At 37.4% G+C, this 26,410-nt stretch overlaps 1 protein-coding gene across 2 annotated transcripts in view; it reads right to left on the reverse strand.

Annotated features, from left to right (window-relative positions):
- Window positions 1–26,410, reverse strand: part of Ttn (titin) — a 270,679-nt gene that overhangs the window by 84,899 nt on the left and 159,370 nt on the right. For both annotated transcript variants that reach the window (XM_074071183.1, XM_074071182.1), the window contains 45 exons: window positions 25,909–26,310; window positions 25,468–25,746; window positions 24,841–25,116; window positions 24,565–24,704; window positions 23,866–23,992; window positions 23,505–23,768; window positions 22,947–23,213; window positions 22,571–22,834; window positions 22,344–22,483; window positions 22,077–22,203; window positions 21,683–21,949; window positions 21,286–21,552; window positions 19,817–20,083; window positions 19,586–19,725; window positions 19,059–19,185; window positions 18,216–18,358; window positions 13,967–14,090; window positions 13,175–13,441; window positions 11,560–11,657; window positions 10,402–10,570; window positions 10,030–10,296; window positions 9,658–9,924; window positions 9,288–9,566; window positions 8,788–9,196; window positions 8,560–8,684; window positions 8,195–8,461; window positions 7,420–7,689; window positions 7,027–7,329; window positions 6,628–6,930; window positions 6,186–6,373; window positions 5,985–6,099; window positions 5,603–5,887; window positions 5,362–5,513; window positions 4,251–4,398; window positions 3,925–4,102; window positions 3,499–3,620; window positions 3,115–3,402; window positions 2,710–3,006; window positions 2,409–2,595; window positions 1,857–1,972; window positions 1,469–1,768; window positions 977–1,276; window positions 781–886; window positions 484–680; window positions 98–403 (listed from right to left, as the gene is read on the reverse strand). In XM_074071183.1, the coding sequence (XP_073927284.1) occupies window positions 98–403; window positions 484–680; window positions 781–886; window positions 977–1,276; window positions 1,469–1,768; window positions 1,857–1,972; window positions 2,409–2,595; window positions 2,710–3,006; window positions 3,115–3,402; window positions 3,499–3,620; window positions 3,925–4,102; window positions 4,251–4,398; window positions 5,362–5,513; window positions 5,603–5,887; window positions 5,985–6,099; window positions 6,186–6,373; window positions 6,628–6,930; window positions 7,027–7,329; window positions 7,420–7,689; window positions 8,195–8,461; window positions 8,560–8,684; window positions 8,788–9,196; window positions 9,288–9,566; window positions 9,658–9,924; window positions 10,030–10,296; window positions 10,402–10,570; window positions 11,560–11,657; window positions 13,175–13,441; window positions 13,967–14,090; window positions 18,216–18,358; window positions 19,059–19,185; window positions 19,586–19,725; window positions 19,817–20,083; window positions 21,286–21,552; window positions 21,683–21,949; window positions 22,077–22,203; window positions 22,344–22,483; window positions 22,571–22,834; window positions 22,947–23,213; window positions 23,505–23,768; window positions 23,866–23,992; window positions 24,565–24,704; window positions 24,841–25,116; window positions 25,468–25,746; window positions 25,909–26,310 (9,930 nt within the window). The remainder of the gene's footprint in view (window positions 1–97; window positions 404–483; window positions 681–780; window positions 887–976; window positions 1,277–1,468; window positions 1,769–1,856; window positions 1,973–2,408; window positions 2,596–2,709; window positions 3,007–3,114; window positions 3,403–3,498; window positions 3,621–3,924; window positions 4,103–4,250; window positions 4,399–5,361; window positions 5,514–5,602; window positions 5,888–5,984; window positions 6,100–6,185; window positions 6,374–6,627; window positions 6,931–7,026; window positions 7,330–7,419; window positions 7,690–8,194; window positions 8,462–8,559; window positions 8,685–8,787; window positions 9,197–9,287; window positions 9,567–9,657; window positions 9,925–10,029; window positions 10,297–10,401; window positions 10,571–11,559; window positions 11,658–13,174; window positions 13,442–13,966; window positions 14,091–18,215; window positions 18,359–19,058; window positions 19,186–19,585; window positions 19,726–19,816; window positions 20,084–21,285; window positions 21,553–21,682; window positions 21,950–22,076; window positions 22,204–22,343; window positions 22,484–22,570; window positions 22,835–22,946; window positions 23,214–23,504; window positions 23,769–23,865; window positions 23,993–24,564; window positions 24,705–24,840; window positions 25,117–25,467; window positions 25,747–25,908; window positions 26,311–26,410) is intronic.

Below are 26,410 nucleotides of genomic sequence, written 5' to 3' on the forward strand. Positions count from 1 at the left end.
GTAAAACACAGTCCAAAAGAGGGAAAAAGAAGTCTGTCAAAAGGCAATGTATGAATAAAGCCTATTTTATTAACTATAAAAGACACTGTGTTCTTACAGTCTGGGTCTTTGGCAACCACATTTTCAGAGATTTCAGATGGCTCGCTGACACCAACAGCATTTACAGCTCTCACTCTTAGAATGTACTCTTTGTCAGGAACAACACCCTCTTCAACCTTGAATTTCAAGTCTTTTATTGGGCGAGAATTAACTCGCATCCATTTCTCTGTGCCTACTGGACACATTTCAACATGGTATCCTATAATAGGACTTCCACCATTTTTCTCTGGAGGTTTCCAAGCAATGGCAATGTGCTTTCTCCCAGCATCAGTCACATGTAGATCAAGGGGAGGTGAGGGAGGACCTGAGAAAAGGGAAAGACATTCAATTCAGTGTCATCATCAAGTTCTAGACACTATTCTTTGTATAATCAGCACTACTTACTTGTTGGATCCTCAATTGATAGGATTTCAGTAGGTTCACTTGGATGACCAACTCCAGCTTCATTTTCTGCCCGAACCTGAAACTGGACCTCTGTTCCTTCAATGACATCAGTTACTCTGAAGTTGCAATCAGGTCCTGAGGTCTTTCCAGCTTTCACCCAACGGGTTCCTAACTTTTCTTTCTTCTCAATGATGTATCTATTGAAATAACACAGCATTTTGTTAGGATTAATGAAAAAAAAAAAACAACGGCGTTTGTAGCCAATTATAAGCTATTTTGTATTAATTCAAGTTCTACCTCTGAATTGGCCTTCCACCATCATTTTTAGGTGGCTCCCATTTTAGGTCAACATGTCGTTTGGTCACATCAACCACTGTCAGGGCATAGGGTGGTCCAGGAGTAGCTAAGCAAAAAATAATCAATGATTAGAAAAAAGAAGGAAAAGTAATAATTACTACAAATGTTGTCACAATGATTAAGTTGGAATGCATACTAAAGGTGTCTTTGGCCAGGACAGAGTCCTCAATTTCAGTGTAGTCACTTTGTCCTATAGCATTTTCTGCAGCAACTCGGAACACGTATAAAGAGCCCTCAGTCAGTGGGGTTACTGTGCACTTGGTGTCCTTGACAGTGGTGTCCACTGTTTGCCAGCCTTTTCGCCTCACATCTCTCTTTTCCACAATGTAGTTGGTGATGGGGGATCCTCCATCTTTCTCAGGAACTGTCCATTTTAGGTCTGCTGTATTTTTTGTGATATTAATAACTTCAAGCCAGCGAGGTGGTGATGGAGGGTCTAATCAAGAAAGAAAGAAAAACATTCAATTTTTTTTTATTGTCCAATTCTCAGTTTTCACTGAATGCCTTGGAAGTCACTAGGAAATAAAAAGGCAGGAAGGAAATAATAGTAATGAACTTTAAATTTTTCTCACATTCTAGTTTGCAGATAGATATTAAAGGAATTATCTACTCCAGAAGAGAGACTTACATAGTTTCTCCCGGCAAAGCACAGGATCGCTGGGTTCACTGGGTTCACTTTCTCCAGCTTTGTTCACGGCTCTAACTCGGAATGAGTATTCTTGCCCTTCCATGAGGCCTCTGAGAAAATGCTGAGTGGTTGGAACCCCTTCAGCTACTCTGACCCATTCATCTGTTCCAGTCTTTAGCATTTCAATGATGTAAGACTCAATCTTTGCCCCTCCATCGTGTTCTGGCTTTGTCCAATTCAATACTAATGATGTTTTGCCTACATCTTTTACAGTTGGTTTTCCAGGAGGCCATGGAGGATCTGCAAGCCAAGGAAAGCATTATTTGGTTTGTCCAAAAGAAGTTAATATAATCGTTAAAATAACCACAGAAAATCATAGATATAATACCTATGGGATCCTTTATTAAGATTGGCTCAGTTGATCTACTTGGTTTTCCAGGTCCTGCCAGATTTTCAGCCAGCACACGGAATCTGTATTTTTTCTTATTGGTGAGACCTTTCACTCTGAATTAGGACAAAGAGCATGTGTAACATCATGGTAAGAAGCAGTAACCTATAAATTTTTCTTAGAAAAAGCTAATTTACTTAAGCCATGAAAAACTAATTTGGAAATGTTACTGAAAATATTTCCATATAAATTTTAAATTGATTTTTAACTGTCACTTCAGATTTGGTCAAGTATATCAATCTAATTATAATATCTATAATAATTATTAATCATAGTACACTGAAGGACCACTTTGAAACTTCCAGAAAATTAATTGTTTGTAGTTAGTTAAAAATGTGTCTTTCAATGGAATTTATATCATTGAAAAATTATGTGATAATAGAAAACAAAAGTAAAAACCATTAAACTTTTATACCAATATGTATAATAACATCATCAAAAGGAATAATTTGAATACATTGCTACTTTAACACTTGGAGATTCTAAGCATACCTGTATGTTGTGTCCTTTATTGGCATCTTATTGCATCTAACCCATTTATCAGTATCAGGATCTAATCTTTCAACCCAGTATCCAGTGATGGGGCTGCCACCATCATCGTCTGGCTCACACCATGTGAGAGTCACTGCATCTTTAGTGATGTCTGAAGGTTCTAGGCGAGTTGGAGGTCCAGGTGGTTCTGTAGACAAGATAATGATATAAAAAGTTACATGTTCTGTAGATGACAATTGAATGAAAGCTTAAAACAAAATATTTTTCTTTTTTTTGTGTGTCAGCTGATTGAGAAACTTACCAAACTGGTATTTGGCTGTTATTGGAGTGGCCTGAACTGGCTCTCCAACACCATACATATTTTCTGCAGCAACTCTGAAGATATACTCTTTATTGGGTATTAATTTGGTTGCCTTGAAGTTTGTGTCCTTGACAGTTGATGAGAGCTTATGCCACACTTCACTGTCAGTTGCTCTTCTCTCCACAACATAGTTTGTGACCTTAGAGCCACCATCATCTCGTGGTGGGTTCCATGTCAGAAGACAAGACTCATTGGTTACATCTGTGATGTCAAAAGCAGCTGGTGGTCCAGGTTTGTCTGTGGATGGCATTATACAGAAAAAAGTTCAGCATGTTTTCATTTAGCTACTTTTCAAGAAAGTAGCTGAAATAAGTTTGATCCTTATAAAACAGGAGTCTTCCTTACCTAAGACATTTACTTCCACTACAGCAGTGGCCCGACCACAGACATTCACAGCCTCTATGATGTATGTGCCAGTGTCGCTTCTCTTACTATCTAGGATAGTCACTGTGGATTTTTTAGGAACATTTTCAATGGTGATTCTTTGGTCTGGCCTCAGGAGAGTATCAGCCTTCGTCCAAGTTATTTTAGGTTCAGGTTTTCCAGTTACGGTGGCAGGAAGTTCAATCTTTGTTCCGGCTTTTACAGTAAGACCAGCAAGGAGCTTCACATCAAGGAAAATTTCTGGGGCCTCTGTATTGGAAAAGATTATTTTATGTTGGTAGCAAGTTCAAGCAGAATTAAAATCAGATGCTTTATTGATAAGGTAAAAGTAAAAAAAGAAAATACCCTGTGTGTCCACAGCTTGAATTTCTTCTGTGGGTTTGCTGGGCTTGCTAGCACCTTGCCTGTTCAAGGCCTTCACGCGATAGGCGTACCACGTACCTTCCTCAAGACCTGTCACTTCCATTCTGTCACAAAACAAAACCGGATGCCTGACTGTCATGTAGATAACCGTTCCACTGTATAATTGTCCTAATCTTTCCCAAATTCACACCACTGGTATAATACTAGCTTTCAAGTTAACTCTGGACTGCCTCAGTACTGTAACTAATGAACACCTCAAACACCTTCAGGAGCACTACTTAAAACCAGACAGGCACACCAGGAAAATTCTCAATGAGCAAAACTAACATTTAACATTTCCCAAGGAAAACCCATTTTAGTGAGTAGGAGTAAACAGTACTCATATGCCCATAATTAAATAAAACTTACTTTGTATCTGCAACAGGTTCTCCACAGGCAACCCATTTATCAGAACCACGTGGACATTTTTCAACTATGTATCCTTTGATACGTGAGCCACCATCATATTTAGGTGGATCCCATGTTAGGAAGATACTCTTGGCTGTCCGGTCTCTCCATTTAACATTCTCTGGTGGGTCAGGTACCGCTATAACATTTTAAAGAGAAAGTTCCTTTTAGATAGGTCACTTATCAAGTTATCTCCATATTGTCAACCCTCTCTTTCGCAACAATGTCAACTCCTCTCAAAAACACAAGAGTTAGTATGTGATGAGGTAAGAGATGCATGTGCTTACTTGCAGGAGCTGACATATTTACAGGTTCATCCACATACGCAGGTTCACCAGGACCACACTTGTTACGAGCACAGACTTTGAATAAATATTCTTTTCCTTGAACAAGATCAGGAACTGTGAATTCTAGATCAGTTACAAAGTCCATAACCTGGAATGAAGAAATATAGTGAGTTTGTTATTTCCCCCACATCAAAAGTTTTTTTTTTTTTCCCATGAGTAAATGGAAAAATGGAAATTTTTTGTTGTTGCTGTTTTGTGTTTTAAAGACATGTTCTTGCATTATAGTCCAGTCTGGCCTCGAACTCATGGTTTTCCTGCTCCAGCTTCCTAAATTCTGGGATTATAGGCATGTACCACCTTACCTGCCTTGCTTAAAAGCTGTTTTGAATGCTAAGGATTATTCCCATATTAATTTTGTATTGGGGGAAACTTCACAGTAGGATACATATTCGACCCTCAACACAATGAGAAACGGTTTCAGTTTGTACACAGTAAAAATATGGCAAATAAGGTGCCAGCTTTGTTATTAGAAATATGATTTTAAATCAAGGTAGAGAGTAGTAACTAGTAGACTAGGGGTGCAGCTTAGTGCTAGAATTCTTGCCTAACGTGTGAGATTCTAGGTTCTATCTCTAGCACTGCCAAAAACGTTTATCTGTGTGTATATCTGTGTGTGTGTGTGTGTGTGTGTGTGTGTGTGTGTGTGTGTGTATACTGTACTAATATGAAGGAAGGAAGAAAAGAATGGCAGATGAGGCCAACTATGTCAATCTAGTAGAGTGGGAGGAAAATGTGACCATAAGGACAATTCCTTCGAATAATTTATAGCTTAATGGGGCATATTGGTTACTTATCAAGTACCAAGTGAAAAGGTAAATTTTATTTTTTTCAACAAACCTAGCTGAAAATTGATAAGGCTTACAAAAATGAGGCAATTCTACCAAACCTTGGTTGAATTACCTCAGAAAGCATTAGCATCAGTGCATCTCTAAAAAAGGTTTGATATTTCTTCAGTGAGGTAAAGGTAAAAAAGATGTAGTACATATACATTTGGGATTCAAACCGCTTTCTTTTCTGGTCTGGAATTGATCCATTACTACTCAAAACTCACTTTAGTCCATGTTTTCCGGCTAACTTCACGCTTTTCAATAACATAGCCAGTTAATGGACTTCCTCCATCGTCATCTGGTGGTTCCCAAGTCAGATGTACTGAATCCTTGGTTATGTCAGTATATTTCAGTTCTTTGGGTGCACTTGGACGAGCTAAAACAAAAAAGCAGTGAAAGTCAGTATCATAGATGGTTTGAACACAAATTTGCTAATACTGACAAATGAAGTTTTTAGTTCCTTACCAATGACATTGACATCAATTTCCCCAGAAATTGATTTCACAGGATTTTCTAATTTCAGTGTATAAATGCCCTTATCTGGACGTTCACTTGGAGAAATGACAAGCTCAGCATAAGCAGATATGGTCTTCATTTTCACACGGTCCCCTGCTTCTAGTACCTGATCTCCAAAAGACCAGGTTGCGGTTGGCCTTGGATATCCTGTACTTGGAACCAGGATCTTGATAGGATTCGGGACGATAATTTCCAGACCATCTTTAAATGCACTTAAATCCATTGTTGGTTCAACTACCAAAAAGAAAAATAAATGAGTTTCCAGTACCATATTTAAATTCCTGGTACCCTAAATAGTTATGTGCTAAGTCTAAAAAATAAAAATATTTACCAAATGCATCATCAGCAGTAAGAGGACCAAGAATTTCAGATGGATCTGAAACACCTGCTTCATTTTCTGCAGATACTCTATATAAATATTTATTTCCTTTTTGTAATCCAGTAACCTAAAATTATGAATTAATATTTGTTAAAAACATATACATTTAAGTCCATGATCATATTCTGAATTTTTTAGATGCAAATTTCTTACTTTGTAAGTCAGCTTAGGGACAAGTTTCGCATTACAACGAATCCAATTATCTTTTCCTTCTTCACATCGCTCAATAATGTAGCCCAATATTGGGCTTCCTCCATCTTTCAGAGGAGGTTCCCATGTGAGCTGAACTGAGGACTGAGTCTGATCTGAGGAATTTAGATTTACAGGAGGACTTGGTCTCTCTAAAACGGAAGAAAGAGTTGGAACAGAATATTTAATTTAGTGACAACTAGTAATCAATTCTATCAACCTCATCAAAATAACAGGTTTATTAAATTCAGTAAATAAATATAGGCACAGTTTGGGTTTCAATAATTTTGTTCAAGATTTTCTGGTGTTCTACCTTTTTACTGGCTTTTATGTAATTTGAATTATTCTAGTTGATCTCATTTCTTGACTACATGCAATATTTGTTTCCCTTTTTTGATGATCTTACCAATTGGATCAGCAACTTTGACAAAAGGTGTGGCTGCACTTGGTTTTCCAACTCCAATTCGGTTTTGGGCTCTGACACGGAAACTGTACTCTTGTCCTTCCACCACATCGGCAACAGTTGCAGACAGGTCTTCGGCCCTTACAGTCATGGCAGTGTCCCACCTGATAGAAGTCTTATCCCTTAATTCAATGATGTAGTTTGTGATCTCAGCACCTCCGTCATACTCTGGTGGTTCCCATGTCAGTGAGACACCAAATCTATTCACATCAGTGATGGTTACATTCAAAGGAGGGCCTGGGACATCTGGATTTCACCAAAGAAGATGCAATATGGGTTTAGTTCATGTTGGGGATAAAAGCAAAGATAAGCCTGCTTGCAGGTCACTTAAACATTTCTTACCGTATTTACTCCTGGCCTCTACAGGGTTGTCAGTTTCTACTGGTTCGCCAGTGCCAACTCTATTTCTTGCACTCACACGGAATAGGTACTCAACTCCTCCTTTTTGTAGCCCAGTGACAGTAAACTCACAACTGTCTGCACGATCAGTAGCCAGAACCCAGGTCTTTCTCTTGATGTCACGTCTTTCAACAACATAACCTATGATTTTGCTTCCACCATCAGTTAATGGTTCTTCCCAAGCGAGGCTCACTTCACCATCAAATGTCTCTGTCACTTCTAAATTACGTACTGGCCCAGGAACATCTGAAATTGATATATAAGATAATTTTTAATGTGTTATTATGCCTTTAAGTTTTGCAATGCCAATCTAGTGTAAGTCACCCAAGGGCTTACCAATAACTTGTAAATTAATGAATGCTTCTGCTTTTCCATGTTTGTTCTGAAGCACAATTTTATACCTTCCCTTGTCTCCCTTCTTGGCTTCTAAAATTTTGAAAGAAGTTTGTTCAGCTGTAGTATCAACAGTTTTTGAAGATAAAGGTTCATTTTCTTTAAACCACTCAGCTTCTGCTTTGGGGTAGGCATCATACGGCACCACCATTGTCAGAGGTTGGCCAACATCAACCACCAGGTCTTGGTCATCTGTCTTGATTTTAGGTGCAGCTAGTGAGAAAGGTGACATGTGAGTGCTTTTGACTTATGCACTATAGTCAGACTACTTTATGATGTATTTATTAACAAATATTGGTAGCATAACCTTGGAAGTATATCACCGTAACTTTACAGCAGAGAAGAACTGTCTTAGAGTTATAATAGCTTCCCCTTTCCCCAAATTATCAGCTTCTGGAAAATGCAGGGTTGAAGATGGTATAAAATTATAAGGCATCCATTCTTCACCCAAAATAATAACACAGGATTTAGAAAAGTATGGAACCTGGTTTTGGTTTTTTCCATAGAGAAAGCACTGCATATATGGTTCAAGATAAATAAGATGAACCTTTTCTTAGGTACAAGAGATACACTAATGGCTTTTCCATCATGACACCCTACCTGGATATCTTGGGTCAGAATGAGCCCCACAGAGGTTGGAGAGCAGATGCGTATGGGTCTGTCTTTAGGTCTGGGAAGACATTTGGGGTGAACCTGTTTTTTTATTGGCTAAACTTACCTGCCAGTTCAAGTTTAGCTCTGGCTTCTTTGTCTTTGGCAATAAATCTGTATTCACCCTGGTCACGGGGCTTAATATCACAAATCTGTAGTCTGTGTATCTTTCCTTCACTCATCATCTGGTGTTTGTCACCCTGGACAACAATCATGTTATTTCTTAGCCATTGGACTTCCACCTTGTCTTTGTTGAGTTCAGCTAAAAAGACAACATCAGCACCCGGGGCTTCGAGAATATCTTGAGGAGGCCTGATGATCTCAACAGGGATTTCTAGAAAGAAAATGTGAAATAAATATAAATATGCTGGTATTTTGTTAGTGTTAGTTAAAATTGGTCAATAATATTAGAATTATTCTTTTTCTTCATACCTTCTACAAAAAGCCTAGCTCGAGACTTCCTGTCTTCTACTCCACAAGCATATTCACACTCATCATCCAGCCTGCAGTCTTTTATAATGAGTCTGTGGATACTTCCATCTTTTTCAAATTTGTATCTAAAGAAGAGATTCAATTGGTGATTAGCTTGCCCAATGACTGCTAAATTGTCAAAAATGTACATATATCTGCAGAAAGAGAATCAAGGTATTTTTTGCATACTTTTTGCCTTCCTTGATTTCTCTCCCATTTCGATACCATTTTACATTGGCTTTCTCCCTGGAGAGCTGGCAGGAGAAGATAGCATCATCGAACTCCGTGACTGTCTGGTCTTCCAGGTGTTCCACAAATTCTGTTGGGGCTTCTATGATAAGCAGCTCAGCAACGGATTTATCTTGTCCAGCAGTGACAATGTATTCACCTTCATCTGGGAAACCACAGTCTTTGATAATTAGAGAGTGCTTGTACTTATCAATTCTGTATGATATACGGTTGTCAAAAGCCACTTCTTCCCCATTTTTGGTCCACTTTAGTGTTACATTGAGACGATTCACCTTGCACCAGAATGTGACAGATTTCTTCTCCATTGTCTCAATATCTTTAAGAGGTTCAATAATCCTAAGATCTTCCTCTATGGCAAAGGAAAAGAATAATGTTGACTTCAATTGTTTTTATAATAGAAATTGATGGGGAAAATCTCTGATATCATATAAGTTACTTACCTTCTACTATTAGATTGGCAGCACTTTTAACATTTTCACCTCTGTGATTGGTCAGAGACACATTATAATTGGCTTGGTCATCTAATCGTGCGTCTCTAATTCTGAGGGTATAGACCAGGTCTTTTTGGAGAATAATATATTTTGAACTATCAAATATGGCTTCTTCATTTCTGAACCATTTGGCTTTGGCACCTTCAGTATTGACTTCACAGTTGAAGACAACTTCTTGTTGCTCCTTCACACGGGTGTCCTTAAGAGGAACGATGATCCTGAGTTTTTCTGAAAGCAATAAACAAGACTTTATAGCATGAAGAAAGACCAAAGTGGTAGATACAAATACAACAAACCCAAAATGCAAGAACAGACTTACCAATTACTGTCAAGTGAGCTGCTGCTCTGGCAGCCCCAACCATGACTACATAAGTACCCATATCTTGTAATGTGGCATCTTTCACAACTAGGATCCTCTTTTTGCCATCAGCAATAATGTCATATTTATCTCCAGATTCAAGTGTCTGATCATCCCTCTTCCACTGGACTTCGAAGCTTTCCTTTGATATAGTGCAGACAAATTCTGCCTTTTCTCCTTCGAGTATTTCAAGGTTTTGAGGCTTTGAGATAAATTCAGCAGCAAGTTCTAGAAAGAAAAAGGTGCAAGATATTGAAAACTTATGCATTTGTGCCTTAAATATAACAGATATGAATGTTAAAGATAAAATGTTATTCATTGTGATTTTCATACCATGTACTTTGACTTTGCCATCAGTTCGAGAACTTGGGAGTCGACAGTTATAGCTGCCCGCATCCTCAAGGTTAGCATTCTGAATGACTAGGATTCTCTTCCTTCCATCAGCAAGTATTTCATATCTTCCTGTTTCAATGATCTCTTCATCCCCTTTGTACCAAATCACGTCTGCTCCAGGCTTAGAGACTTCACAAACAAGTTTTATAGTGTCTGTTTCGCTAACTTCAATGTTGGCAAGATTCTTTGTAAAGACAGCTTCTTCTTCTGCAAGAAGAATAAAAAAAAATTCAATTAAACTGTAAATTACTATTTTTTTTCTTAACAAAAAATTACTATTTTTTTTTTCAGTAAAAAAGCCTTCTCTCTTACCTAGGACTGTAAGCATGCCAGAAGTTCTTGCTGTCTTTACTTCACAGGAATATTCTGCCTCATCATTCAGTAGACATTTGTTGATGACAAGAATGCGTACTGCTCCTTTAGATATGATGTCATATTTTTTGCCCTTTTTAATTTCAGCACCATCTTTAAACCACTGAACCTATGGTTAAGGTAAATAAGATTATCAGTTTTTATGGTGTTCCTTCTCATGGATATCCCTAAAAGGAACTATGATTCTGAATTTTTCTGAAAGCAACCATCTTTACTCTTTATAATACAAAGAAGGACCAAGATATAAATATAATTAGAAAAACAAGAACAAATTTACCAATTAAAAGAGTAACACATTTTGATCCTTTTGGAAGCAGCAGCTGTCTTTGCAAAAAAATCTTGCCAACATTGAAGTTAGCAAAGCAGACATTATGATATTGGTTTGTGATGTCTCCCCAAAAGAACAATAATCAGTTATTAAAAATAATAGGATTGGCAGGGAGAGGGTTGAAGGGGAGAGACGATGGGAGTGATTTATCTAATGTACAATATAAGCCTAACTGGAATTTTCACCATGAATCTCCCCAATATAATGCATATATTCTAATAAAAATAAGAAATAATAGGATTATATAAGTTTAGAGTCATAGATGGCTTTAGCAGTCACATAGACCAACTCCTTTGATGTGGAAACTGAGACTCACAGGTGAAGGAACTTGCCAATGATAGGTAATAGTAACCAGAAGCATGTAGTTAAATGTGAAGTTGCTGATATTTGATTATATTTGATCTAAGAAAAGAGCAATTCCATATGGTTCAAAAAATAATATTTAAATCTCTTGATTGTGAGGCCAATGTTTTTCAAGTAACATCAAGTTACTTGAAATAACACTAAAAGGAGAAGAATTAAGTACATATTTTATACTAAAACAATCTTTAAAATAAAGTAAGGCTGGGGGGTGTAGCTCAAGTGGTAGAGTGCCTGCTAGTACAAGGCCCTGAGTTAAAATCACAGTACTGCCAAAAAAAGTAAAATAATGATCTGAGAAAAGTAACTAATTGATTCTTTCTTCTTCCTTTTTTCTTCAATTTTGGATAGACCAAATGTATACATAAAGTTATTCGACAGTACAAAATAACAGGTATATAATCACAGACCTTAGCATTTTCCCGGGAAATTTCACACTCAAACCGAGCCATTTCTTTTTCTTTAACTTGGAGATCAGTGAGTGGTCTTAAGAATTCCACATGAGGAGCTGCAAGAGAATGTCATCAGAATTCAAAACGAGGTTGCTGGAAGTTATTCTGAAATTACCACGGTACACCTTAAGAAAAGTGTCTTTTGCAGAGACTTTCCATCTTAATAGGTTAGAACTGACAATTATGTAGCATGCTATATGTCCATCTCAGTTTTTTTGAATGATAACTGAAAGAAAAATCTTCATTGTTTTTGTGCCAGAATTGAAAGATAATGTCACAGGAAACACCAGTAGAAAAGAAACATTATCTTATTTAAGGCAGCCAGCACAGTCTTTGAGAAATTAGTAGAATTCAAAGATAACACAGCTTGAAGCACTATGACCAGCCTTGTCTATGGCAAACAGGTATGAATGTAATTAAAGTCATACAGTTCAACTTAAAAAAAAAAACACCTCAGCTTCAAAGGTGTCACATAGAAGTGAGTCATAAAATCTATTAGCCCAGCAAACAATGGAATTTGTGTGGGAGGATGATTTGGTTTTTTACATCTGTTTTATTTATCTCCAGAATTCATTCAGCTGCTATATAGGATCGGGGAGCTTCCTTGTTGCCCTTCCTTCTTTTGGAGCTCTTTGTGAGTCCTTTCCAATGTGGTCCTTCTTAATCAGTGAGATTTTGGGCAAATGCTGGCTGATGTACCATTGCAGCTGGGCCTCCTCAAAGATGACAAGGGGACAAAGGAGACCCAAGAAGCTACTCTGACTACAAGTAAAGCTGAGTAACCACAAAATGGGAAGAATAACACAGTATGAGATGCATGCACAATCAAAACCACTAGGTTTTAGCTGTTGACAGATGAGAAGCAACTATACCAAACAAATATTGCACAGAAGTATGCACTGAGAAATGTCTTCACTGGACAAATGAATGATGAAAGAAATGAGTTAGCATGGGGCATTTTGAAAAAAAGATGTTGTTTTTCACCAGAGAGAGAAGTAATGCTAAAAACCATTAGAGCTCTTCCTTCAAAGAATGCAGGACTCAAAGGATCCAGGCCTTGCTCCAGCTTCTTAACCTTTCTTCTTCTCAGAAATTGAGTTATGTGAATGGGCCTTATCATTATATTGTAGTAGACCCAAGTCTGCTCCCATTCAAGCACATTTCATGCTCACTCTAGCTGTTCCCCATGCTTGAATTTTCATTTTCCTTCCAAATGGAAATCACTTTCACTTTCTTTTTTTTAAATGAGGGTTTCCTAACTTTTCTTTTTCATTCAGTTTGTTCTCATTCATATCAGAATTTTCATACAGCAGGCTTACCCCATATAGACAAAGAGTGCATCTGCTTACTATGCAGTGAGAAAAAAGCACAGCAGGTGACTGATGTCTTTTATAAGACTAGATATTGCATAAGGACTTTTTGTAAAACACGTAAAGTATCAGTTTAGGTCAATATTGATGCTATAATTTGCCAAGAAATGCAGTTAGGCCAAGAAGAACATGCAAAAAGTGTTTTTCCTTGTTTGTTTGTTATAAAGAGTTGCAAATAACAAGTCCTGTGTAAGAGTACTTACGCACGACATTCAGGTTACAGGAAGTCTTAAAATCTTTAGCATCACAAGTGTATGTTTTGATATCCTCTGGGGTACAGTTGTGTATAATAAGTTTTCTGACCCTGCCATCAGCGATGATTTCATACTTCTTGCTTTTGAGGATTTCTGTCCCATTTTTGAACCATTTCACCTTTGCATTTTCTCTGGATACTTCACACTCCAGTACTGCTGTAGCTTCCTCTTCGACCGTCTGGTCTTCAAGAGGCTTAGTGAATTCAACTGGGGGTTCTGAAACAATCAGACTCATTAGCCAGTGAATTGCTCCTTCCCTTCTCCAAGAGTTCCAGTACCTCCTCATTTTCCTCTGGCATCTCCAGAGTTTTCTATGTTCTAAGTTTGATCATTTATAAGATTAGTTTCCACTCAAATGTTTTCCTCTAATAATGATGATTAATCATTATTTGTACATAAAGAGGAAAATTATTCTTAAAAACTATGAAACATCAAGGAAATAATGGCCAACTCTTGGTAATAAAGTAATGGATAATAATTCTTCCTCCAGCTGTTTTTTGAATTAGTCAAATATGCAATAAAAACAATATGGACAGAAAGAGGAAGTAAACCTTCTGGCAGTCAATTTTGGCTTAAAAGAATAATCTATGAAGTATTTTGTTAGGACCAAAAACTAAATTAGACTTTTGGATATTTGGTTGATTTTGGTGATATATGGTAACTCATAGAAAAAACTGAGAGTTGGCATTATTTATGAAGCTCTAAATTACATGCATATTTAAGAATAAACCTTGTAATTACCTTTCACAAAGAGATTGGCTTGAGTTTTGAAATCCTTTGCTGTTAGTTGGACTTCACCAGCATCTTCTAACTTCACATCCCTCAGGGTAAGTGTATGAACTCTTCCTTCTGAACGTGTGACCACCTGGATGTGTTTTAGAAAAGTGCAGTTTAAAATATATGTGAAACATCAGTGCAATATATAGGTTCACTTAATTTGTTTAAACAGTTTAAAATAGTGCTACCCAAGTTGTTTATAATCATACATATAGCATAAATGTATTTTATACGACTTAACCAATAGTTTCAAATCCTTTAAGAGAATTTTAGTTTTTCACAGTTACCTTTGCATAATGACTAGGTGACCTTTTATGTTGACCTTGCCTAGGCCAACTTGTTTATATTTATGATCTTGTGAAAATATATGTACTTATCAATGTATATTTGCCTCATTCTGCTACTGGATTTGTATATAGAAAGAAAGAACTTAGAAAGGCTAAAAGGAAAGAAAAATGATTGGAAATGGTAAACTGAAAGTAGATTTTCTTTTTCTTTTTTCTGAAGGTAAATCTTATGTTCTAAATTCAATGTATTTACCACACAACAATTAGCTAGAATTCTTCATCCCATTTATTTTAGCAATTAAATTTATTTTGCAACCCAATTAGACCTGTCATTAAAATAATTTATGTGATTTTTAAATTTTGTTCAGAACTGTAAATGAAGATCTTGACTTTTCTCCCCCTTTGCAGGGTTTGAGCATTATTAGTACTGGGAAAATCAGTGGTACTACAGATGGGGTCATCCTGGAAGTAAAGACAGATGATTGGGGGTGATGCAGACCTGTTTATCTAAAATGCCTAAAAAGCTGTTCCCTGTCATTGAGGTTGTTTTGCCCTGATTAAGAGTTATCTAGAGTTAAGGATTATGTGAAAGGTTTTTTTTTTTTTCTTTTTTTTCCCATAATAGAACTATTTATTATGTAAAAGAAAGAATCAGGAATAATATTTCACCAAAAGGTGTTTTCGTTATTTAACAGCAGAACATTGCTATTCATATAATTACCTTAATAACTGAAAGCATCCAAAAACCATAACAATGAACAATAAACAGATAGGAGCGGGAAACTGACATAATGTCTTAGGAACACAGCTACCAGTTATTTAAAGACATCATAATTGAATGGGAAAAATTATTTTTAATGATGCTTCGATATAAATTTTGAACATACTTAAGACTATTTAAAAAAAGTTTCCATTTGTAATCCATGTATGTATATATCTTATCTACCAACACATTGCTTTATCAACTGAATTATTTGGAGACTACTCTAGAATATTCTCTGCCACCAAGTATATTGCTCAGAGCATAGCCCTTATCAATAACATGTCAGGGCTGAAGGTATAGCTCAAGTGGTAGAGCTTGCCTAGCATGCACAAGACTGAATTCCATCCCAACCACCACACACACACACAGAAAAGTAAGTAAATAAAAAATAAATGATCAGGAACTAGAAAAACGGACATTTAGAGATGAATCAACTTAGAATGCAACACACTTGTGCATGGAAGCAATGCTAGGAATCTCTCTGTATAGCTATCCTTATCTCAACTAGCAAAAACACTTTGTCTTTCTTATTATTGTTTATACTCTCCAACAAAATTAGAGATAAGGGCAGAACAGGTTTTGCCTGGAAGTGAAGGAGGGTGGGGGGGAAGGGGAGGAGGTAGGGGGGAGAAATGGCCCAAACACTGTATGCACATAGGAATAAACAAATAAAAAAGAAAAAAATGTGCAGGAACCTTTTGAATAAGGTAAATGCTTAGGTGTTTATAGGGCCTCCTCTTTAGTAAAAAAAAAAAAAAAAAAAAAAAAAAAGTGAATTAAATAAAATTAATGTCCTTAGCCTTAACTATGTTAAAATAAAAAAAAAAAAAAAGGAAAATGAACAGCTATAAAAACAAACCAATCAAATGAATCCCAAAGATTTTTGTGGTAGATTATGTAAGGATAATTATAGAGGTTATCCTTTTAGAATAGTAATTTATAATGGAAGCAAACTGCTATACTACAGTAAGCATTATTACAGAACAAACAAAGTTTTAAATACAAAAATTTTGTATTGTAATTTTAAATACAAAACTATCAAATGCCTTTTAGGATTTAGCAGTCCTTTCTTGGAATAAAGGCCAAAAGGAGAGAGAAAGAGAGAGGAAAAAAAAGGAAAATATAGCTCAGTTATAAAATTACTTCATCCATTTCCTATTTCTATAACCTGTATTTATTTGTTGAAGTTTAGGAGGCTAGCGATTTTGCAAAAAGTGTAGATTAAAGACCTAAATTAAATTGACAAGATCAAGTTTGTTTTAATAGGCTTAATTTAAACAAAACCTATAAAATGTAATAAAATGACTTTATTACTTTATAGTTAGTTTACATTGAAGTTCTTTTTTAAGCAGACATTTAAGTAATATAAGAGCAAGTTCATAAAAGGATGAAGTATTTGGGGCATCTAGAGTAAAGGATTAAAATTCCTATGCCAAGGGAGACACAAAGGAGCCTCTAGAATTATTGTATACTAATCCATCCTAACCTTAGGAAAACAATTTAGTGACAAAGGACATTGGGGGAGGGGGAAGGTAAAGATGTGAACAAGATTTTAAAAATCTGCATTTTGAATTAAAATAGTATAGTTCTCACATTACCATTAAGACTGACCTTTTCTTTCTTTTGTTGCTATTTCTTTTTTGTTTGTTATAGAAACTCACCTTTTACTGAAAAGCTACTAATCTGAACAAAAGATAGTTAGTAACACAAGAATAATATAATTTATCCTTAAGCAGTGTCATAAATTTGTAGATCTAGAAAGGATTGTGAAAAGTAAAACAATTCTCTGCCTTTAGATATGAAATTAATTAAATCACACTTAATAGGAAAAATGTGTCTTTTAAAGCAATAAGCTTGAAGTTGGAGATGACCTTGTTTCCCAGCTCAGTATTTAGAAGACATTACTATTGCTATAAGGAGAGTTTTCCGGCATGTAAATTAATTCGCATGCTGCAGATGGAATGCACTTTTACTTATTGGTAAAAAAGGAAACCAACTGGTCTGTAAGATAGGCAGAACTCATCTACCAGAGGAATGTTATTGAATTACTGTTACTTCAGTGGTACTAGTTTTTTTTAAAAAGAATTTTATTTTCAATCATTTTTTCAAAGGCATTGTCTTCTAATACTTCAAAATACTTTGTGGTTCTTTGTAAAATTGAATCCCTTTTTAATTATATTGAAGTCCTCAAAGTTTGATTTGAATTGAAGCCTTGATATGCACCCAATATTATTTCTGAAATATTGGGAGAAAGTGCCGTAAAACAATGGGCTATCCTGTCCTTTTTTCCAACCTATGCTGGACATTCTGTATATTTTAGTTTAAGAATTCAAAATTAAACATAAATTATCAAGATAATTTAAACAAATATATTGATTTTGGGAGGAGACAATATGCATAGGTCAATTTAGGCAAAGTGTATTTTGAGCCGATCTGAACAATTACCTCAGTTTTTACTTATGGGTAAAATATTGAGCCTAGAGAATGTTAGTAAACACTAACCCTGGGAACTGATTATTTACCAAAACTTCTTAAAGTACACTCGCTCATACATGTGAATGATCACAGCACCCTTCCTTCTTGTCAGTACCACAGCTGCACTTTAAATAGTCTACTTGCATTCCAGAATTTGCACAGCCTGAAACACTTGAGTGTTAAAAATAGCATTGGAGAAATGCTGGAAGTGCAAATCTGCCCAGAAGTTATCTCAACTACTTGATCAACTGCTTGAAATGGAATTCCAGTCTTCTCTTAAACCCCTTATATGCAGAGCACTAGATAGTATAGAGAGAATTTATCCTAAAACGTCATTTGCACTGTGGTAGTTAGAAAGCCCTTTTGGTCTTCCCTGGCTTCTGGCTAATCAGACAAGCTAGCGTTGACAGCTAATTAGTGTTTATCTTCTATTCAAAAAAAATTAAAAACCTGATTGTATTTAAAAAATTTATTTCTACTTCTATAAAAATTTCATCAGGTTAAATCCAAGAGAATTTTGGGGGAAAAAAAATCTGCCTTAGTTTCAGCAGAAATCTGGCTAGAGGAAGGAGAAAAGGCAAAGGTGGAGGTGGGGTAAGAGCAGAGAATAAGGAAAGTGTAATTGAAGATGGAAGAGCCCAAAGGAAAAAAGAAGGGTGAAACAAAGAAACCATTGCTTGCTTTTTACCTTATCGCTGGGCTCCAGTTTCTTCCCTTTGAGATACCATTCCACTGGGATATCCTCATAAGAGAGCTCACAGTCAAAGGTGGCTGTTTCCCCTGCAGTCACGGTGACGTCCTTTAGAGGCCTCAGAAGACCAATTACTCGTGCTTTGGGGGAGGAAAGATAAAGCTTTGTGTTACTCATTTTGTAATTCCAAAAGAGTAGGTAGACCTAGTTTCTAATCTCCATGATTGCTTTCTTCAAGAAGGAAGGAACCACAGAACTGGACACTGTTTTAACTCCCATGTGAACGTGGTCCCTCAGTGCTGAGCAGGGGAGGCTTGGTAGCCAGAGAGCTGGTATTTGTAGGAGCCCCTTCGTTGGGATGTACAAAGTCAGCAAGAAATGTGTGTTGCATCTGTCTTTCTGCCAGGCATCAAGTTCCTCTTGCTACAGAAGGTATGTGACTTCCAAAATAACTAAGACTCTGATTGGGAGAGGACAAGGGGCCCTCAGTCACATAGCCTGTCTGTAGCCATCAACCACTTTGCACCTTCCAAAAATGTGAGCTTAGCTCCCCGCCTCACTTCTAGAGCCCAAATGCCCACACAGCACAAGTTTTCCCTGTGGTGCTTCAGTTCCATAACCACTTGAGGGGTGTGGTCTTCAAGAATTCTTAGCTAGATTCTTACTGTCTGTTTATCTACTTTGAATGAAAAGATTACAAGAGTAGGACAATCCAAGAAAGCCAGTTTTTGTACTTTAATAATGCTTTCTAATTAAATAAATAATTCCAACTAATTTTACACATATTCATTTTCTGCAGAAGTGCGTATTTAATTTCCAGCAAAAACAGGTAATACTTACGCTTAACCCGGAGGTGGGCACTAGATTTAACATTGGCAGCTTGGAAATCTACCCCGCCAGTCTGGTCTAGGCGGCAGTTGTGCAAAATAAGGACATGTATTTTGCCTTCTTCCTTAATTTCACAATCCTATGTCAAAAAAGAGAAAAGTTTCATTGTCAGTAATTTGCCTTTGAGATTTTTTTTCTAAGGATATAGTATCTTAAAAAGATGCTACAAATAAGTGGTGAGGAGATTTTGTGTGTGTGTGTGTTGAGAGAGAAAGAAAGCTGACAGCTTTTAGCTGTGTAATTCTAAATCAATCATCAATATCATAGAAGACACACACCATATACTGTGCAGGCTCAGAAGTAATTCAGAGGTGACTGTTGCGCCCATTCAAAGACCCCAATATCTCTTTTTGGCTTCAGGTCTGATAGAGAACCCGACACTATGTTTTAAATATCTGACAGCAACTCTGACTTTTTGCCTGTCCTTTTCTATTTCACACTGCTCCTCTTAATGTTGACACATTCAGAAATAGCCTTACAGGTGTTTGGAGCAGTGCCTCTCCCTTGAGTTTCCAGTTGGCATGGATGTCATCGTCAGAGATTTCAGTTTCAAAGCGAGCTGTCTCAGTCTCCATCACCTCCACACTGTACAGGGGTCGTACCAGTTTAATTTCCCGATCTGGAAAAGTGAAGGGTCAGCATTGTCGTTAGCCTGAGGCAGAAATAACACCTAGTGGCTTCAAGAGTGAAAGTCATGGAAATTTCCTTACCCTCAATGTCAAGCTTTGCAGAGGTCTGATCTGTCCCACAGTCGCAGGTATACTGCCCAATATCTGATTTCAGGGCTTTCTTTAGGATCAGCATGCGCTTCTTGCCATCTGCCTTAATAACAGCATTTTTAGACGGCTTGATTTCCTTCCCATCCTTAAACCATTTCACTGGTGCATCTGCTTTGCTAATTTCACACTGAAGAACCACTTCATCCTTTTCTACGCCTGTGTAATCTTGAAGCTTTCCTGTAAAGTATGGATCTCCCTCTGCAAGAAAAGAAGTGCAAAAATGCCATTTACCCAGCTAGGAAACTGACAATCTTGTAGAAAGTTTAAGAGGCAGCTCACAGATTCTGAGTATATTTAAAAATTGTACCAACTCTTCAATAATTTATGTTTATGTTAAAAAATAAGCATTAGACAGGGAATCAGTGCACAGAATTTATTAAGATCTAAGCCATCTTTATTATTTTAAAGTTACTAATAATAGTTTGTAAGACAGTAAGCAATTTAACTTTAGTGTATGTTCCTTAATTATTTTTTTCTAAATTTCTTAACAACTCTTGTTATACCATTAAGCTTTCTGACTCACATTCTTTTTCTTAATCTATCAATCATTTTCCTTTAATAGTGTCTCTCTACATCAGACTTCATATTTAATCTTGATATGAAGAGCTCTAGAAAAACAATGGGCTTATAAAGGTAAATTCTCTATCCATTCATATGGGAAACTTGAAAAACATTCCTCTGAAATGATTTTGATAAAGGAAAGAGAAAGTATACATTCTCATTTTAAACATGACAGGGCTCAATAAGTAGTTAAGAATTCTAATTCTTACTTTCACGGGCCATTTTGTGGGTCTAAGATAGTCTCGATTGCCTCAGTGTCTTCATAGTTTTTAGGAAAAGTGCTTTAGAAATAACCCTGATGACCCAAAAAACATGACAGTATTTGATGTCCTCAATGCAAAGGAACTAATGCAAAAACTTTAAAGCGACAGAGGCCAATAGGAAAAGGGGACCAGGAACTAGAAAAAAGGTTAGTTTGAGAAGAATCAACTTAGAATGTAACACATATGTACAGGAAAGCAATGCTAGGAATTTCCCTATATAGCTCTCCCTATCTCAACTAGCAAAAACCCTTTGTCCCTTCTTATTATTGTTTATACTCTCTCTTCAACAAAATTAGAGATAAGGGCAAAACTGTTTCTGCCTGGAATCAAGGGGGTAGGGGGGGAGAGAGAGGGGGCAAGGGATAGGGGGAGAAATGACCCAAACATTGTATGCACATATGAATAAACAAAAAAAACAAAAAAAAGAAAGAAGCCTGATGACATATGTGATAGTGTCTTCTGGACCAGGACTGCCTGCATGCCATATTATACTCAGAAGATTATTTTACATAATAGATGCTCCACAAACTTCTGTTGAATTCAATGCAATAAAATTCAGTTTTGAAAAGCACTTACCAAGCACAGTGAGTTTAGCTTCTGAACTTATCCCCATAGCTTCTACTTTGATTTGGGAAGTGTCATCAATAGACAGATCTTTGAATGTGATTGAGTGTGTTTTCCCTTTGTCATGCATGGAGACCAACTTGCTGGTATGTAGGCGCTGGTCGTTCTTGAACCAGCTAACAGGGATGTTGTCATGGGACAGCTCCACAGTAAACACAGCACTCTCCCTCTCTTTGGCTGTTACATCCTTGAGAGGGGTAAGGAATTTGAGCCGGATTCCTATCAAGGCAAAAAAAACCCAAAAAACAAAAACAAAAAACCCTTATTAATTCTAGCATTTTAATAAGGAAATATAAAAATAAAGGCAAAAAATCATTTTCATGGTGGCCCATCTGACAAAATTGTTTACCTTCAATGATCAGTTTGCCACTTGTGTGCTTGTCTTCAGCTTCAAAAATGTATTTTGCTTCATCTTCAAAAGCAGCCGACTTGATCACCATTGAATGTCTAGTGCCATCCTTTATAAGCTCAAATTTGTCATCACCTGCGATTTCCTGGGTTCCTTTGAGCCAACGGAATGTTTTGGGCTCCCTGGATACTTCACACTCAAATTTAGCTTCATCCTTCTCAAAGACTTTAACATCACTGAGAGGTGTGATGAAGATAAGTGGCAATTCTGGAAGTAGAGGGCCATGAGGACCATTTAGAACATACTTCCATCCATGCCCCCTGATTAACTCAGGGTCTTACAAGAAAGGCTTGCAAAGAAGATATAAAAAGGGTTTCCAACAGGTGGACCGTACCTTTCACTTTCAGATTGGCTGCTGATTTCGCATTGGCGGCCTGGAAGGAAACCTCTCCAGTCATATCCAGCTGACAGTTATAAAGAACCAGAACATGCTTCTTCCCATCTTCAATGATTTCACAGTCCTGAATAGAGTGAGAGAAAAGACGGAAAGACCATTATTTACACAAATGGGTAGTCCTGCAAGTCATCAAGAGATATCATCTTTTTTTTTTTTGACCTAAAAGCAATACCCCTCCTGTCTGATTATCTAATTTTGACTTACAGGAGAAGCAGTCAAAGGCACCCCTTTTAACTTCCACTGGCCATGAACATCTGGTTCAGAAAGTTCGATTTCAAAGCGGGCTGTTTCACCAACAAACAATTCTACTCCATACAGAGGCTTTTCCACTTTTATTAGTCGGGCTGAAAGTATATAAAGTTTTGTTAATGTGACTGAACAAGTGAATTGCAGGGTCAGAAATGGTAAATGTTAGAGTTGGGGCAACTCACCCTCAACATTAAGGTTTGCTTTGGTTGTGTCTGTGCCACAGTCGCACACATATTCGCCTTTATCTTTAAGTTCTGCCTTCTTGATCTTTAAGATGCGACGCAGGCCGTCTGACTTGATGGAATGTTTGAGTGAAGGTGCAATCTCTTCCCCGTCTTTGAACCATCTCACTGGCACATCTTTGCTCACTTCACACTTCAGAACGATCTCATCCTTCTCAACTCCCGTCTTATCGTGTAACTTCACAGTGAAGTAGGGATCAGCCTCTGCAAAGACATCCAGCATACCATCAGAAGAATGCAAAAACTGAAGTCTGTTAAAGAATAACCAGGCTAAGATACTTACTTATTGCCCTCCCCCACCATCAGACTATCTTACCTAAGACCTTCAGATTTGCTGTGGAGCTCAGGTTCTTGACTTGAGCTTTTATCTGAGATATATCATCCAGTGTCACTTCTCTCATTTCTAATTTATGAGTCTTGCCTTCAGAGGACATGAGTACTGTTCTGCTTGTGTGGAGCTTGATGTCATTTTTGAACCAAACAACATGCATTTTTTCATGGGAAAGTTCACAAACAAAAGTTGCTGTTTCACCTTCTTTTACTGTTTGATCTTCAAGAGGCGAGATGAATTTCAGTCTTATACCTGCAATGCAAGCATGGGTAATATATTCAGAAACACAACTTACCCACAGAAAGATACCATTCTAATCTGCTAGCTACAAGGGACCCATTTCACATGACATTTATTACTGTTTTTCAAATTCTCTTTTCTCCTCATCTTAAAAGTGGATTTTTATTGTGTGTGTGTGTGTGTGACACTGTGAAAGCAAAATAGTGATGCTGATGGTCGCTTATAACTTTTAAAACTTAAAACCCCTCTTTAATGTGCCCACACAAGGGATGTCACAATCAGGTCTCATCTGCTTTTTCTCACCTGTCACAAATAACTGTGCTGAGGTCTTCTTTCCCTCTACCTCGGCAGTATAGACCCCTTCATCATCAAACTGAGAATTATTGATAACAAGAATGTGTTTCTTTCCATCGGCAATGATATCAAATTTGTCCGACGCCTTGATTATATCAGGTCCCTTAGACCATATAACATTTGCCTCCCGAGTGAGGACACATTCGAATCGAGCCTGTCGCTTTTCTGGAACAGTGACATCCTTCAGAGGCACAGCAAAGTCAAGTTCGATTTCTGGAAATCAAACATTAAGAATGAGGTTTTTCAGAATGCAGAGGGATAGGAACTGAAGTTGAGCCCACTCCATGAGTTCTAAAAGCCCCATGCATACCTTTGACTGTCAGAATGGCGGTGGTAACTGCATTAAGTGCCTGGTAGAGGACTTCACCGGCTTGGTCTAGTTTGACTTTGTGCAAAGTCAAGAAGCGTTTTCCGCCATCTGTTTTGATCTCACAAGTCTGAAAACACAATGATTTTAATTAGCATTTGCATGAGATGAATTCCTTAGAGGAGAAATGTTTTAGATACAGATTTCTATAGAGTTTAAAAATTATAGGCCAAGCATGGTGGCTCACAATGGTAATCCCAGCAGCGTCTGGGAGGAATGAATTTCAAGGGCAGCCCAGGCAAAAAGTTAGCAAGACCATATTGCCACAGACAAGCTGGGCATGGTAGGAGGCTCATGGTCCAGGCCAGCCTGGCCAAAAAGCATTGGACCCTTCTGAAAATTACTAACTCATAAAGGCTGGGGGCATGGTGCAAGTGGCTGAGTGTGTGCCTAGCAAGCATGAGGCTCTGAGTCCAACCCCTGTACCACTCCAAAAGAATTAATACTAATAATTGTAAGCTAAACATATTCTACCAAAACTTTTACTATATTAGTCTAAGTTGTCCACAAATAATGGACCAAATCCCTTCTCTTCTTTGAGACTTTAGAAACCCAGAATAACTCCACTACTACTAAACCAAACCTGCATATGGAATGCAGTTATTTTCTGTAACTAACAACTTAAGATGGAAAGTTACTCACAGGCGAGGGCCTTAGAAGCTCTCCCTTTAGCTTCCACTGTCCAGGGATGTCTACCTCTGAGATTTCAGCATCAAAACTGGCACTCTCTTTCTCATAAATGGTGACATCCTCTATTGGCTTAAGCAGTTCAACTTCACGTTCTGCATTGGTCAGAGATAAAGTAAAATAATGCTTTAAACAACCTAGCAGTGGCTTGCTTTCACGTTTGGTGTATTATTTTGCCTTAAGTGCGCATACAAAATTTATCTTTCAGAATAACAGGTGAGATTTTTATACCTCCTAGTGTCAGCTTGGCAGGATATCTTTTCCCTTCAATTTCCACTGCATATTCATCAATATCTTCTGGCATAGCATTCTTAACTTTGAGAATTAGATGGTTTCCATCTTTCAGGATTTCAGTCTTATCATTTGGTTCCCAGGGAATTTCATCGTATCCTTTGAACCACTTAACATTTGGTGTATCCCTTGCGATGTGACAGGAGAAGACAGCTGTTCCCTTCGGCTTCACATGCTGATCTCGAATAGGTTTCACCAGCCAATCTCTAATGACTTCTGTATGAAAATGAGGTCAGAAGAAAAATGATTAGGATCCCAGTAAGTAATAGAAATAATTTCCTTCACAAATTTCAGAAATAAATAACCTGCTATGATATACTTATCTTTCTTCAGATGAGGTACAAGATTTCTGATATTCAAATACTGGGAAACTAAATTCTTTCACCTATTTTCTTAGTGTAATGATAAGCAGAACAAAATTTCCTAGCAAAGAACTAACCAATTACTTTTTTGTTTATTTTGTTTCTTATTTGTTTGTTTTTGAAACAGGTCTTATTAAGTTGCCCAGACTAGTCTCGATCTCCTGTGCTCAAGTCATACGCTTGCCTCAGCCTCCCAAGTACTAACCTACGACTTTTACGCAAGATGAACATTCCAGATTGTTGGCATTTTCCACAGTAACTGTGTATGTTCCAGCATCAGTGTCATCTGCATCATTGATGGTCAGTGCCCGCATTAAGCCAATAACACCTGGCACAATTCGACCAGGCTTCTCCACCACAATCTTCCCATCCTTCCTCCAGACCACGTCACGCTCTTTGTTTAACTCGCAGCTCAAATACAAGGGCTGGCCTCTGACCACTGTGACTTCCTCCTCCAGCGTTTTTACAAAACGCACAGGGAGTTCTGTGGAGAATTTCAATATATAATTTAGCACATTCAAAATTTTCCAATGAAATAAAATTTGGAAATCAGATGTTTCAACTCAAAAATATAATAAAAGTTGCTACTGAGGTTTACTTTATAACACTTAACACAGATCATATGAGTTCAAAAGACTCAAATTACCTTCTACGATAAGTTTAGCTGTGGAGGTCTTTTCTTTATTTCCCAAACGTAAAACACAGGTGTATTCACCAGCATCAGAAAGTTGAACATCAATGATATGCAGCTTTCTGTCTTTACCATCTGCGATGAACCTGTGCTTGGGGCTCTCACGGATATTGTTACCATCTTTCATCCAGGATGTGACTGCAGTGGAAGGGGAGACTAGACATTCAAAGATTGCAGAAGAGCCCACAGACTCTGCCTCTGTCAAGACGATGTCTTTGATTTCTTTCACAAACTTCAAGGGCACAGCTTTCAGCTGGTATGTGAACGGGGCTTCATCAGGTGGTTTCTCCCCACCACTTCCTGGCCTTAACTTTTTCCTTTCAGCTTCTATTGGTGAAGGAGTCTTTTTGGCCACACCTAATTCAAAATAAAATAAAAAGTTGATTTGGCATTTCCATAGGAGTCACAGAGTGCACACCTACCTGCCTGCTAGATAAACCCAGCCATAAAGATAATA

Source organism: Castor canadensis, chromosome 4 (assembly GCF_047511655.1).
Source record: "Castor canadensis chromosome 4, mCasCan1.hap1v2, whole genome shotgun sequence".
NCBI classification, from domain to species: Eukaryota; Metazoa; Chordata; class Mammalia; order Rodentia; family Castoridae; genus Castor; species Castor canadensis.